The sequence below is a fragment of the Entelurus aequoreus genome, linkage group LG27 (assembly GCF_033978785.1).
Source record: "Entelurus aequoreus isolate RoL-2023_Sb linkage group LG27, RoL_Eaeq_v1.1, whole genome shotgun sequence".
Classification (NCBI taxonomy): domain Eukaryota; kingdom Metazoa; phylum Chordata; class Actinopteri; order Syngnathiformes; family Syngnathidae; genus Entelurus; species Entelurus aequoreus.
This window is the reverse complement of record NC_084757.1, coordinates 18244933-18260082: the sequence shown is the minus strand read 5'-3', so window position 1 is coordinate 18260082 and position 15150 is coordinate 18244933. Positions and strand designations below refer to the sequence as shown.

Sequence of the window (15150 nt, the reverse complement as noted above, 5' to 3'; positions counted from 1 at the left end):
TTGTGTTGTGTGAGATCAGGTTTATTGAATTTTTGTGCTGGTTGAATTGTTTAATTAAGGTTATTTTTTCCTGCACCATGACTAGGGGAGGTTGTTTAAATTGGGTTATACAAGTAAATGCTGTGTATGTGCATACACAATTAATGGTCACTGATTTCAGTTTTTTTCGTTGGCCACCAGATGGCGACAAATAACTGGTTATCTGTTACGGTGGGGTCGCATGTTAATGCGAGAATCATTTTCCCAGGATGCAGACGGAACTCCGGAGGCAGAGTGCAGGTAAGACAAAGATTTATTTATCATAAAATCAGTCAGGCAGGAATACAAAAGTATAGGAAGCGTGCCGATAGCACAGGAAGCTATGGCAAGCTAAGGAAAAGCTTAGCATGGCAAACAAGCAAACAAATGGCAAAGCTTAGCTCAGGAATCAAAAGGTAAACACACGTAACTTGTTGCATTGAGCAAACAAGACAGCCAGACTGTGTGTGGCGAAAAGCAGGAATAAATAGCTCTCGATTAATAGATTAGTGCCCGGAAGCAGGTGAGCGTCCCGAACACTAATCAGAGACAGGTGAAAATAATCAGCACCCATGGTAACCAAGAACACACAAACCCAGGGGTGCTGAAACAGAACTAAGGTAGTCTATAACTAAACAAAATAGGATCCGGGCAACGGATCATGACAATATCAGAGCTGGACGTAGATTGGACACCCTTCACTACATGGTGACAGTGATTACACACCTGAAATTTGAGCCCCATAAGTGGGATTGATTTGAAATTTCTCACACAGATGTTTCAAAAACACCTGCCGTAACTTGATGGTGTTGAGCCAAATCACCACATAATTTGGGACGCACATTCAGGGGACTTACAAGCACATGTCTATAAAATATGAGCAAGAGATAGAGACAATCATGGCTGCCATCAAGAGAAAGCGTCCTTGCATGGGCGGGACTTGGCAACTAATTGGAAATCATCCCAATTGGGATCATTTGTTTCATGGTTTTAAAACTTTGAGGATATCTATATTATATGCTAGAATGTCTTGCAAAGCATGCATTTTGACCAAATTCCGTCAGACATTTAAAGCGTAAATCCCCTTTAGAGCTTAATTTCATACCTTAAAACCATTACCACAATATAGTGAAATAGTGAACATATGAACTATATAAGATATTTTTATGTTAGACTAATTTAGTTTTACTGTACTATGTTACCTTAATAAGCAACATGATATAAAGACAATTTGAGTGTCTGCCCTGAGATCGGTAGGTTGTGAGTTCAAACCCCGGCCGAGTCATACAAAAGACTATAAAAAATGGGACCCCATTACCTCCTGTTTGGCACTCTGCATCAAGGGTTGGAATTGGGGGTTAAATCACCAAAAATGATTCCCGGGTGCGGCCACAGCTGCTGCTCAATTTTACTAGTCTCTAACAGGCAGCCTTTTTTGCTTTTTTAAAGTAGTATAGCTTAAATGCTATCAGAGTAAATACTTACCTAAGATGAGCTCATCGATCTAACACAGGGATGTCAAACTGGTTTTCATTGAGGGCCACATCGCAGTTATGGCTGCCATCAGAGGGCCGCTTGTAACAGCGAATAATGTATGAATTTGCCTCTGGATTTCATTATTAATTATATATATATTTCTTAATTAGACTGTCATATTTACAGTAAAAAAATTACATTTACAAAATGTTACTGTAAAATAGTGTTTTTTTAAATTTCTTACAACATTTTACGGTAAGTATAAAAACAGTACCACTGTTTTGTTTTTTGTTTTTTACGGAAAAAGCTGGCAGCTTAGTTGCCAGAATTTTACCATTAAATGTACATAGGTTTTTACAACATTATATTGTGAATGGAAAAATAGTACAAGTTCCTTTTTTATTCTGGCAATTTAGCTGCCAGTTTTTCTACCGTAAAAACAAATGTATCGTTTTTTTCCATTTACAGTAATACACCGTTAAAAACAAGATTTTACAATAAAAATAGGGCTGCTCAGTCATCAGAATTTTAACTCTAAATTTTTAAAAATGTTTTTTTAATTTACGGTAATACAATGTAAAGAACACCGTAAAATGTATTGTCATTTTTATTAATTTGATGGGTAAATTGCTGTAAAATCATAAGTCAAGCAGATATTTAGGTGCTTATTTTTATTTAGACAATTTTTCTTTCGAAAGTATGATAATATACTGTAATATTTGTTGCAATATTGGATCCTATTAAAGTTCAAAATGTATGCAATTTCAAGCAGTACAAAAATGTTTTCTGTCAAAATGAAAAAAAAACAACAATTACATTTAGTGAGAAAATATTAAGTACTTTATTGACACATATTTCCAGGTGTTTGCGGGCCAAATAAAATGATGTAGCGGGCCAAAGTCTGGCCCCTGGGCCTTCCGTTTGGTATTTTAGGCTTCATAATGCGCCACACATTTTTTATGGGAGACAGGTCTGGACTACAGGCAGGCCAGTCTAGTACCCGCACTCTTTTACTATGAAGCCACGCTGCTGTAACACGTGGCTTGGCATTGTCTTGCTGAAATAAGCAGGGGCGTCCATGAAAAAGACGTTGCTTGGATGGCAACATATGTTGCTCCAAAACCTGTATGTACCTTTCAGCATTAATGGTGCCTTCACAGATGTGTAAGTTACTCATGCCTTGGGCACTAATACACCCCCATACCATCACATATGCTGGCTTTTAAACTTTGCGCCTAGAACAATGCGGATGGTTCTTTTCCTCTTTGTTCCGGAGGACACAACGTCCACAGTTTCCAAAAACAATTTGAAATGTGGATTCGTCAGACACTTTTCCACTTTGCATCAGTCCATCTTTGATGAGCTCAGGCCCAGCAAAGCCGGCGGCGTTTCTGGGTGTTGCTGATAAATGGCTTTCGCCTTCCATAGTAGAGTTTTAACTTGCACTTACAGATGTAGCGACCAACTGTAGTTACTGACAGTGGCTTTCTGAAATGTGCCTAGGCCCATGTGGTGATAAAATTTACACACTAATGTCGCTTTTTGATGCGGTACCACCTGAGGGATAGAAGGTCCGTAATATCATCGCTTACGTGCAGTGATTTCTCTAGATTCTCTGAACCTTTTGATGATATTACGGACCATAGATGGTGAAAACCCTAAATTCCTTGCAATAGCTCGTTGAGAAATGTTGTTCTTAAACTGTTCGACAATTTAAAGTTAAAGTACCACTGATAGTCACACACACACACACACACACACACACACACACACACACACACACACACACACACACACACACACACACACACACACACACACACACACACACACACACACACACACACACACACACACACACACACACACAAAGTGTGGTGAAATTACTCTCTGTATTTGACCCATCCCCTTGTTCCACCCCCTGGGAGGTGAAGAGAGCAGTGAGCAGAATCATTTTGGTGATTTAACCTCCAATTCTAACCCTTGATGCAGAGTGCCAAGCAGGGAGGGAATGAGTCCCATTTTTATAGTCTTTGGTATGACTCGACTTGACTTTGCTCACGCATTTGTTCACAAAGTAGTGACCCTCGTCCCATCCTTTTTTGAGCATTTCATGGAAGCTGCTTTTATACCCAATCATGGCACCCACCTGTTCCCAAGTAGCCTGTTCACCTGTGGGATGTTCCAAATAAGTGTTTGATGAGCATTCCTCAACTTGCTCAATCTTTTTTGCCACTTGTGCCAGCTTTTTTGAAATATGTTGCAGGCATCAAATTCCAAATGACCTCATATTTGCAAAAAAAAAAAAGTTTTCCAGTTCAAACGTTAAGTATCTTGTATTTACAGTCCATTCAATTGAATATAAGTTGAAAAGGATTTGCAAATCATTGTATTCTGTTTTTACTTACGATTTACACAACGTGCCAAATTCACTGGTTTTAGGGTTTGCAAAAAGCCTGCAGGTTGTAGACATCAATTAATACAAATGTTCTAATTTATTTATGCATGTTGTATCTTTTAATTCTTACTTTTTAATAAGTTTTAGGAGAAAATGTATCTTGAACCCAAATCATGATGGGGACTGATGAGAGGTTCAACTTCCCTCTTTCCCCCTGGTGGGTTTTTGATGAGCTGGCCGATGGATAATGTGCTTTAAAAAATCAGGCAGAGGATGCTCAGCGTGTAGTCGACAAGCTTCCCCATTAATTCAACACGTTACACAGGCTTAGCGACAGTGGATAGCAGCTTCCCGGCAAGTGTGGGCAGATGAAAAGGTTGCTGTGATTGTAAGAGACTGATTAAGGTCAGAGGTGAGCAGGACGCATCAGACATGGCGCAACACTTTGCATCAAAAGGCAACATCTTGCCTTTTTATTCATAACGTGTCAGTTTAATATGTTGTAGGCTATGGTCAGCCTTTTATGAGACAATAAAAAAATGCAGATTTGTGCAATTAACACAGTTTTTTTGGTCTACCAAATTTCAGTGAGGCATATTAGCGAGCAACATAATACTGGTGGCTCCATGGAGCTTTTTCAAAAATGTATTGGAAATGGAAAAAAATGGAGTGAAAAATGTTTTTTGTTTTAATGTGGTTTCTGCAGGAGGACAAACACGACACAAACCTTCGTAATTGTTAGAAAGCCCACTGTTTAATATGTTTGTGCTTCACTGATGAGAGTATTTGGTGAGCACCGTTTTGTCCTACTAATTTCAGCGGCATTTGAACTCACCGTCGTGTGGAATGTGACTCAACAGTTTGTTTACATGTACAACTTTCTCCGACCTTGCCACAGAAAGACGTGTTTTATGCGACTCGTTCTTTGTCTAATTTTGTCCACCAAACGTTTTATACGGTGCGTGAATGCATAAAGATGAGCTTTGTTGATGTTATTGACTTGTTATGGAGTGCTAATCAGGAATATTTGGTCACTGCATGACTGCAAGCTGATCTATGCTAACATGCTATTTAGGCTAGCTGTATGTACATATTGCATCATTATGCCTCGTTTGTAGGTATATTTGTGCTCATTTAATTTCAAGATTAAGATTCAAAACGCTTTATTATTGTCCATTCTTTAACATGTGCAAGACACATAAGAACTGAAATTTCATTTTCGGCACAGTCCCACTAAGAGCAGACATACGTTTACAGGGAGACAAGACGGGAGCGCCAACGGATCAGCCACTTACGGCGCTCCTTGAAAAAGGTGATATTGGGAAAGGGGGGAAGAGTAAAAAAAAAATATCAGTCTAAGGCTGGACCCTCGGGAGGGGGTCCAGACTGAGTCCAAGGGAAAAAAACTCACATAGCATAGCACACATAAACATGTTACATATAATCACAACAACTCCCAGGGTTTGGGGCCCTGGAGGCCGGCCTGCTGCTATAAAGCGCTACTAGCCATCCATAACCCCAGGAATTAAGCAGTGGGGAAAGCGTTGGTTAAGGAAGAGGCGGGTGCGTGCATGTATGCCCAATTAACTTGGGTGTGATGTGGAAATGTTTTTGTGGACTGGGGCCGATCTCAAAGTTCGACACCAGGTGTTGTTGAGAAAAAGGGAGGTCAAAAGCGTCCATCGTTGAGGTGTCCTCGGGGGTGTTTTTCAGAACAGCCTGTTCCTGATAGCGTCAAGGCCATTCGAGGGAGTCAAATCGTAGATTAGGATGTTGTTTTCTTCTAGCAGTCAAAACAATGACTTGCCTGCTCTATGTGTCCGTGCTGGTTTCTCTCAAATTCAATTCAATTCTCCTTCTCAGCAAACTTCTCCATGATGTGATCCATTTTGCGATTCAGTTCAGAAATCGCCACAGTCTGTGTTCCCACAGCCCAGCTCAATGCGACCGCCCTCACCAGAGGCAAGACAGAAACAATTTCCTTTACTTACAGTATGTCCTTTGTGTATTTAGTTTATTTTTGTTTCATGACACATTATCTGTATGTAATATTGGCTGCATTTCTAATAGTTGTTTGTGTGTCATGTTGTTCCAGACCACAGCAAACGTTACCCAGCTTGCAAAGATTGTCATAAATCCATTAGAAGAAGACGGCCTGCCGTTTCCTTTAACTTGGACACACACATCTATACCTTTGACCATTCTAAGACAGTCATTTCCAGGAGTTATCTCACCCTCTGAGAAGTTTTACTAATGTTTTCCAATGTTGTATACATGGGTAGAATAAATATTACATTTCAACATTTCTGTCAGCAAAGATTTGCGTCAGCCTGCGGCACATAGTCATTTTGATAGTAGGCTAATACAGCTAATTAGCCACTTACATCATGTGTTGCCATCATTATAACACATATAAGTATTTTAATTTTTTGCGGCTCCAGACGGATTACTTTTTAGTATTTGTGGTCCAATACGGCTCTTTCAACATTTTGGGTTGCCGATCCCTGGACTAGTCTATTAGACGATTCGATTTGGAGGAGTCTGATTGGACTATCAACCTCGCAGCCAAACTGTCTGACATTAAACCTCCTTCTCATTCTGTGGGAAGAAGGCGAGTTGGGTATCCAAGGTGTGTTCGGAGGATGTTCCGAGATAGGGGAATGCGGAGACCGTCAGGACGCGCCGCTGCCAGACCGCAGACCACTGTGGGACACTGAACTCGATGTGCACCAAGCCTGCCCTCAACCCTTCTGGGGCTCATTAGAAATTGGACACGTCGCCTCAGCTCGAACTTGTAGCATCTCTTTCTCACTGCTCCCCTCTGGCAACAGTAATGATCCTTCCACAGTTTTACCTACGGACACCTTGTTACAACTTTTACTACCTCTGGATAGTCAAGTTTGATCGTCTTCTGCCGACTCAAGTGAGGCTGATCCGAGGACCCCATAAACCTCTACACATTTATTTGTTTGTCTGGGTGTTTTAGCCTTTTTCTTTCATGTGGAATAAGTTGCAAATGAGATCTGTTTATCAGTGGGGATCCCTAATAGCTGTGCTCTTATAAACAACAATGGTAAACAATCAGTAAACTGATTTGACTGTAAAAATCCTTAGTTGCGGAGTACCATTTCCATGCAAATTTGCAACATACAGTACATATTCAGCCAAAAAGGACAACTTCATGTTCCTCCCACTCTCATGAAAAACATTCAAAACAAACGGTGAAGACAGAATACATAATGGAGCAAAAAAAAAAAAAAAAAAAGCTTGCCAGTGTCTTATTTTTAAAATGACCCTAACCTGCAGTTGAAGCCAACATGTAAAAAATTGATCAATCTGAGGCGGAATAAAGGAATGATACATGAGCCTGCCAGTCTGACTTGAATGATTCAGCATGCCCAAGTCTGCAGATTAACACTGTCGTCCCCAATTTGGAACGTGCAAAAAGTCATCTAAACATCAGTGGAATTACAAAACCCAAAACCAGTGAAGTTGACACGTTATGCAAATCGTAAATACAAACAGAACACAATGATTTGCATTGAATAGACTGCAAAGACAAGATATTTAACGTTCAAACTGGTAAACTTTGTTATTTTTTGTTACTATTCGCTCATTTGGAATTTGATGCCTGCAACATGTTTCAAAAAAGCTGGCACAAGCTGGCAAAAAAGACTGATAAAGTTGAGGAATGCTCATCAAACACTTATTTGGAACATCCCACAGGTGAACAGGCTAATTGGGAACAGGTGGGTGCCATGATTGGGTATAAAAGCAGCTTCCATGAAGTGCTCAGTCATTCACAAACAAGGATGGGGCGAGGGTCACCACTTTGTGAACAAATGCGTGAGCAAATTGTCGAACCGTTTGAGAACAACATTTCTCAACGAGCTATTACAAGGATTTTAGGGATTTCACCATCTACGGTCTGTAATATCATCAAAAGGTTCAGAGAATCTGGAGAAATCACTGCACGTAAGCGACAATGCCCGTGACCTTCGATCTCTCAGGTGGTACTGCATCAAAAAGCGACATCAGTGTGTAAAGGATATCACCACATGGGCTCAAGAACACTTCAGAAAACCACTGTCAGTAACTACAGTTCGTCACTACATCTGCACGTGCAAGTTAGAACTCTACTACGCACAGCGAAAGCCATTTATCAACAACACCCAGAAACGCCGCCGGCTTCGCTGGGCCCGAGCTCATCTAAGATGGACTGATGCAAAGTGGAAAACTGTTCTGTGGTCTGACGAGTCCACATTTCAAATTGTTTTTGGAAACTGTGGACGTAGTGTCAATTAAATTCTAAGTTTTTGATTATTTGCACAAAAAAAAAACCAAGTTTCTCAGTTCGAACATTACATATCTTGTTTTTGCAGTCTATTCAATTGAATATAAGTTGAAAAGGATTATCAAATCATTGTATTCTGTTTTTATTTACAATTTACACAACGTGCCAACTTTACTGGTTTTGGGTTTTGTATCACAATGATGTAATGAGCAAGAGCACCTAAAGCACAAATGAGCTGTCACTTTGAAGTGGCTTTGCATAAAAACACACCACTTTTTTAGTGATCCATATTAAGAGCTTAAAGGATTTTAAAGATGAAAACCAAGCAGGTTCGAAATTGATTTGTTTCCTTATAGCTACTGCTTCCTGTATCACTTTACTCACCTGTGCCCTTTTTGCACACGTAAGGCAGGTTGTAGTTGCACGGCACGTCGTTCCATTTGCCGTTCTCGTGAGAGATCATTACCACGCAGTCTTCTCCTCCCGCAAAGAAGTTGTCGGGCTGGTTGGCTCGCCAGTTTTCGTATTGCTGCACAAGGACACAAATTAAAACAAAAACTTCAACTACATATGTGGAGATTATTTCGACCATAGACAGAAAATTATGAGAATTTAGCAAGAAATCATCCAAAAAAATATGCCAAGTTTTGATGCAAGACAATTTATGCTCTGATTTTTGGCATTTGGTTACAGTTTATTCTACCACAAACGTACAAAACTAACGAAAATTCAAAAAACAAACCATTGTCTGGCATTTCTTCACATCAAACCTCAGCAGATCTCTGCAGTTACATATGCAAAACGTATTGATTCTAAAAAGTCTCTGATCTTTTTGATATGTTTGGTGCTACTCATTCCAAATACTCACTGGAATCTAAAGTTGAACATAGAGCACAGGTCAAACATTTCTGCCTCTAAATTTGCACAAAACCTAGAGAGTTCAAACTGCATGAAACATGTACCGTATTTTTCGGAGTATAAGTCGCTCTGGAGTATAAGTCGCACCAGCCGAAAATGCATAATAAAGAAGGAAAAAAACATATAAGTCGCACTGGAGTATAAGTCACATTTTTTGGGGAAATTTATATGATAAAATCCAACACCAAGAATAGACATTTGAAAGGCAATTTAAAAGAAATAAAGAATAGTGAACAACAGGCTGAATAAGTGTACGTTATATGACGCATAAATAACCAACTGAGAAAGTGCCTGGTATGTTAACGTAACATATTATGGTAAGAGTCAATCAAATAATTATAACATATAGAACATGCTATACGTTTACCAAACAATCTGTCACTCCTAATCGCTAAATCCCATGAAATCTTATACGTCTAGTCTCTTACGTGAATGAGCTAAATAATATTATGTGATATTTTACGGTAATGTGTCAATAATTTCACACATAAGTCGCTCCTGAGTACAAGTCGCACCCCCGGCCAAAGTATGAAAAAAACTGTGACTTATAGTCCGAAAAATACGGTATGTACAGTTCAGCGAGCATCCATGGATAGACTCTACACATAATTTTTGTTAGCTATTTAAAGCAGCACAAAGTAAGTTTTCAACCTTCATAAACTATTTTCATAACTTTTGGGATGATACATCGACTTACAACAAGTTGAATGACACCTCTGTCATGGCCTGACGGGGTCTGCATCGCTTTTGCTGGCATTTAGCGACATTGAGGAGGGTGCCACACAAAAAAAATACAAATGTGCTGACTTGCTTGACGGCGTACGTCATTCTCGCTTTCCCCATTCGTTAGAAAGACGGAAGTCAATGCGAACACCCACGTGCCGCCAGGAAACAAGAAGAAGAAGAAGTCAGTTTTTTTTTGTCTATGATTTCTGCGATCATAGACAAAGCTCCAAAACAACCAAAGAAATGAAAAGTTTTTTCTGAGGAGACAAAAAAAGTAAGACGGAGCTTACAGAGATTAAAGGATAGTCGGGATAAATATTGCCCAGGTTTCAATTGCTAGCCTGAGCTCAAAGACGAGAAATTTCAATCTGATGCTGCCTTGGCTCTGTTCCTGCTAAACTCGTAAGTGACTTTCAATGCTCAAACGAAAATGATAATGCTAATGTTAGCTATCGGAAATTTGAGTGGTAGCAATAAATAGCCACCAGCTTGATAGGTTCACTACTATCCATCCATCCATTTTCTACCGCTTGTCCCTTTCGGGGTGGCGGGGGGAGCTGGAGCCTATCTCAGCTGCTTTCGGGGCGGAAGGCGGCGTACACCCTGGACAAGTCGCCACCTCATCACAGGGCCAACACAGATAGACAGACAACATTCACACTCACACACTAGTGTTGCCAATCAACCTATCCCCAGGTGCATGTCTTTGGAGGTGGGAGGGAGCCGGAGTACAAGGAGGGAACCCACGCAGTCACGGGGAGAACATGCAAACTCCACACAGAAAGACCCAGAGCCCGGGGACCGAACCCAGGACCTTGGTATTGTGAGGCACACTACTACTTCTTTCGAAGAAAATCTCTCGCCGGTCTTTCTTTGTTTCGGACTTGCATCTGCCCCAATACATTCTTGATTTTAGCGTCATGTTTGTAGCGCAATCCAAGATCATTTCTTGATAGTGTCTGCTATTTAACATCAGCATAGCCATTAGAGACGTAATATTTGTGCAAATATTACAGCGGACATCGTGTCAGTATCAGTAATGGGACATTTGGTCTTCTTTTGGAAAAACAATACCCCTTTGGTCCACTGGTGCCGCCAAAATCAACAAAACTGAAAGTTCTAAAGTGGGGCTTTAAGTAAAGAAGCATCGACATGTAAATAATCCAATGTAAATAATCAAATGTATATACTTGTTCTTATGCTTTCTGAGCTCACTATGTTCACTGCTCGCTGTACATATCCTACCAAGTCAGACCTACACTGTTTCAATGTCCATTTCTCAGATGATATAATTGTTGATGACTGAAGTGCTGATATCAACCCAACCTAAGCCCCCCGCCCCAAACCCTCCACATCCCACCCCCCGGATTGTAAGTAATGTAAATAATTCAATGTATATACTCTGATGATTAACTTGTGTGATGACTGTATTATGCTGATAGTATATATTTGTACCATGAATTGATTAACATGGACCCCGACTTAAACAAGCTGAAAAACTTATTCGGGTGTTACCATTTAGTGGTCAATTGTATGGAATATGTACTGTACTGTGCAATCTACTAATAAAAGTCTCAATCAATCAATCAATCAACAAAGGTATGAACGGTGGCGGGCCGTGCGTTTCCCACCTAGGCCTTCAGTGATGTCCGACTTCAATGATTACCTCTCAGAATACCATAATTGATGTCACCACATGACAATTGCTGGAGAAATACTATACAGGAACACATTTACGCACTACTGAAGCATTGAACCACATCAATAGTGTACAAAACGGGTTATTTTCTGGCGCATTTAAAAATCAATTAAAACGCATCAGCAATTAAAACATATTTTAAGTGGCACTGTCAAAGTTTAAATTGCAAAAAACATATTAAAAGTAAAAAAATAAAATATTTGAACTCACAATTTGTAGCACCTATTCAACGCCGTATAAGCCAGTGGTACCGTCACATTTCCCCATTTCATCACCAGAACAGCTGAGCTACCTCGTCTCACAAGATGTACTTTCTCTTTAAATATTCTTCTTGAAAATGGCCTTGCAAATATATATCTGCCACCTAATCAACGTTTTGTTCTCCTTCTCTGCTATCGGCACAACACTTCCTGCTTCCTGCTAAATTGAAGATTGTGATTGGATTCTCCCTTTGGAATGACAAGTGAGTATCCAATCACAGTCTCGTTAACATTAGGCTAGCTAGATAGGCTACTGTCAACAACTTGGGATCTGATTGGCTATCGCAACTGTCTCGAAACTCTGTGTTCTCAAATTCATCCGCTAACGGTCTCAGTGAGTATCCAATCCAATCGCGTAAATGTCACGTTCAACGTGAGGCCAGCTAGAAGGCCTTACTGACAACCGTTACTCGTGATCTGATTGGCTATCGCAACTGTCTATCAACTGTATGTCCCCGTTCACTTACAGTACACGGACGCCCGCATTGTTGATTCTGAAGGTCTCGGGCAGATTTGGTACAGCATGGCAACATAAGCTAGCTGAATTCTGATTGGATAAAAACTCTAAACTAAAAACAACAGCGCTGGAAGGAGCATAGTATGACATGAAGAGAATATGAATACTTTTAGATATTTAGGGAAAGTAAATAAAAAAAATCATTTTATCTTTAATTACGATCATGACGGCACACCACTGGGTATGAACAATATTTTAAATAATTTTTTTATGTTTTGGAGGTTTTTTTTTTGCACAAAATTAACATATTTTTTTAAATATATATTTTTTACTGTAATACAAAGAGTGGTTAAACGAGCTGTTTGTAACATTAAACGTCTCGAGGTTGTCACCTTCCAATGTGTTTCTAGGAATTAATTTCATAACTATGTACGTACGTAACACATGCACACACATTAGCTGTGGGTGTGGTTAGCTAATAATATCGATTTGGAAAGTTAACGTTAGCTGTTTTCGATTGTATATTATATCATAACAACAACATGACTGCAAATTGTTTGTTGCTTCTCTTGGGACTGCTTCTGTATGTGACGAGACAAAGTGAGTGAATTTCTTTTTACACTTGCGTGACACTTAGGGTTGTTGAAAAGAGTGTTTTATATTTTTTGGTGTTTTAATACTAATGGTCGTTAACTTCTTTTTACACTTATCACTTTTAACTTAAAACATTCCTGTGTTATTAGTGATGTTGGCATAAAAAAGAGATATCAGATTATATCAGTATTGGTTTCTGCCAAATTTTATCTGAGTAATTTTTTAACAGGGTTTATATGTGAAAGAAGAAATTAAGCATCATGTGTTCATTAATCGGACAATATATTACCTACAGGAACAATAGACTGAGGTAAGAGCTGCTGCATATATTATATCAAGTGCTGTGCAATATCATCCATTTATACTGTAGTTAATACAGGTTTTGTTATATCAACAGTTTTACCCTGAAATATATTAAGTACGGTATATTCCCTCTTTCAATATCCAAACAAAAAAATTCTCCTGTAGTTTAAGCTGCAGTGGTGAATTCAGCAGCACTTATCACCTTTTAAACCATTACCACGACAACAGCAATCAAAAGCTACTTTCTTACCACGTCCATCTTGTCGGTCCACTGAAAGTCATCCTCCACTGTGCGGTCATTTAGGCCAATCCAGGTGTTGTCGTGACTTATACCTGAGCAAGAGAAAACTGCATTAAAAGTGGACATTTACACAACACTACAATTCCCACAATCCTCTTGTTCAAATGGGATGTTGTGATTTAGCAAAAGGTGCACTGCATACATGGATAAGACAGACTCTATTTATCCCACATCGGTGAAATTCCACGGTTGGTGTGTAGAATTTACAAAACCCAAAACCAGTGAAGTTGGCACGTTGTGTAATTCGTAAAAAAAATCAGAATATAATGATTTGCAAATCCTTTTCAACTTATATTCAATTGAATAGACTGCAAAGACAAGATATTTAATGTTCGAACTAAGAAACGGAATTTTTTTTTGCAAATAATCATTAACTTAGAATTTAATAGCAGCAACACATTGCAAAAAAGTTGGCACAGGGGCATTTTTACCACTGTGTTACATGGCCTTTCCTTTTAACAACACTCAGTTAACATTTGGGAACCGATGAGACCAATTTTTGAAGCTTTTCAGGTGGAATTATTTCCCATTCTTGCTTGATGTACAGCTTAAGTTGTTCAACAGTCCAGGGTCTCCGTTGTGGTATTTTAGGCTTCATAATGCGCCACACATTTTCAATGGGAGACAGGTCTGGACTAAAGGCAGGCCAGTCTAGTACCCGCACTCTTTTACTATGAAGCCACGCTGTTGTAACACGTGGCTTGGCATTGTCTTGCTGAAATAAGCAGGGGCGTCCATGATAACGTTGCTTGGATGGCAACATATATTGCTCAAAAACCTGTATGTACCTTTCAGCATTAAGGGTGCCTTCACAGATGTGTAAGTTACCCATGTCTTGGGCACTAATACACCCCCATACCATCACAGATGCTGGCTTTTCAACTTTGCACCTAGAACAATCCAGATGGTTCTTTTCCTCTGTGTTGCGGAGGACAGGACGTCCACAGTTTTCAAAAATTTTTTAAATGTGGACTCGTCCGACCACGGAACACTTTTCCACTTTGTATCAGTCCATCTTAGATGAGCTCGGGCACAGTGAAGCCGACGGCGTTTCTGGATGTTGTTGATAAACGGTTTTCGCCTTGCATAGGAGTGTTTTAACTTGCACTTACAGATGTAGCGACCAACTGTAGTTACTGACAGTGGGTTTCTGAAGTGTTCCTGAGCCCATATGGTGATATCCTTTACACACTGATGTCACTTGTTGATGCAGTACAGCCTGAGGGATCGAAGGTCACGGGCTTAGCTGCTTACGTGCAGTGATTTCTCCAGATTCTCTGAACCCTCTGATGATATTACGGACCGTAGATGGTAAAATCCCTAAATTCCTTGCAATAGCTGGTTGAGAAAGGTTTTTCTTAAACTGTTCAACAATTTGCTCACGCATTTGTTGACAAAGTGAATGACTGAGCATTTCATGGAATCTACTTTTATACCCAATCATGGCACCCACCTGTTCCCAATTTGCCTGTTCACCTGTGGGATGTTCCAAATAAGTGTTTGATGAGCATTTCTCAACTTTATCAGTATTTATTGCCAACTTTCCCAACTTCTTTGTCACGTACTGGCATCAAATTCTAAAGTTAATGATTATTTGCAAAAAAAAATGTTTATCAGTTTGAACATCAAATCTGTTGTCTTTGTAGCATATTCAACTGAATATGGGTTGAAAATTATTTGCAAATCATTGTATTCCGTTTATATTT

General features: G+C 39.6%; 1 protein-coding gene across 14 annotated transcripts in view; it reads right to left on the bottom strand.

The window, feature by feature from the left end:
* Nucleotides 1-15150, bottom strand: part of ncanb (neurocan b) — a 567283-nt gene that overhangs the window by 15446 nt on the left and 536687 nt on the right. For all 14 annotated transcript variants that reach the window (XM_062039081.1, XM_062039087.1, XM_062039082.1 and 11 more), the window contains 2 exons: nt 13394-13476; nt 8571-8715 (listed from right to left, as the gene is read on the bottom strand). In XM_062039081.1, the coding sequence (XP_061895065.1) occupies nt 8571-8715; nt 13394-13476 (228 nt within the window). The remainder of the gene's footprint in view (nt 1-8570; nt 8716-13393; nt 13477-15150) is intronic.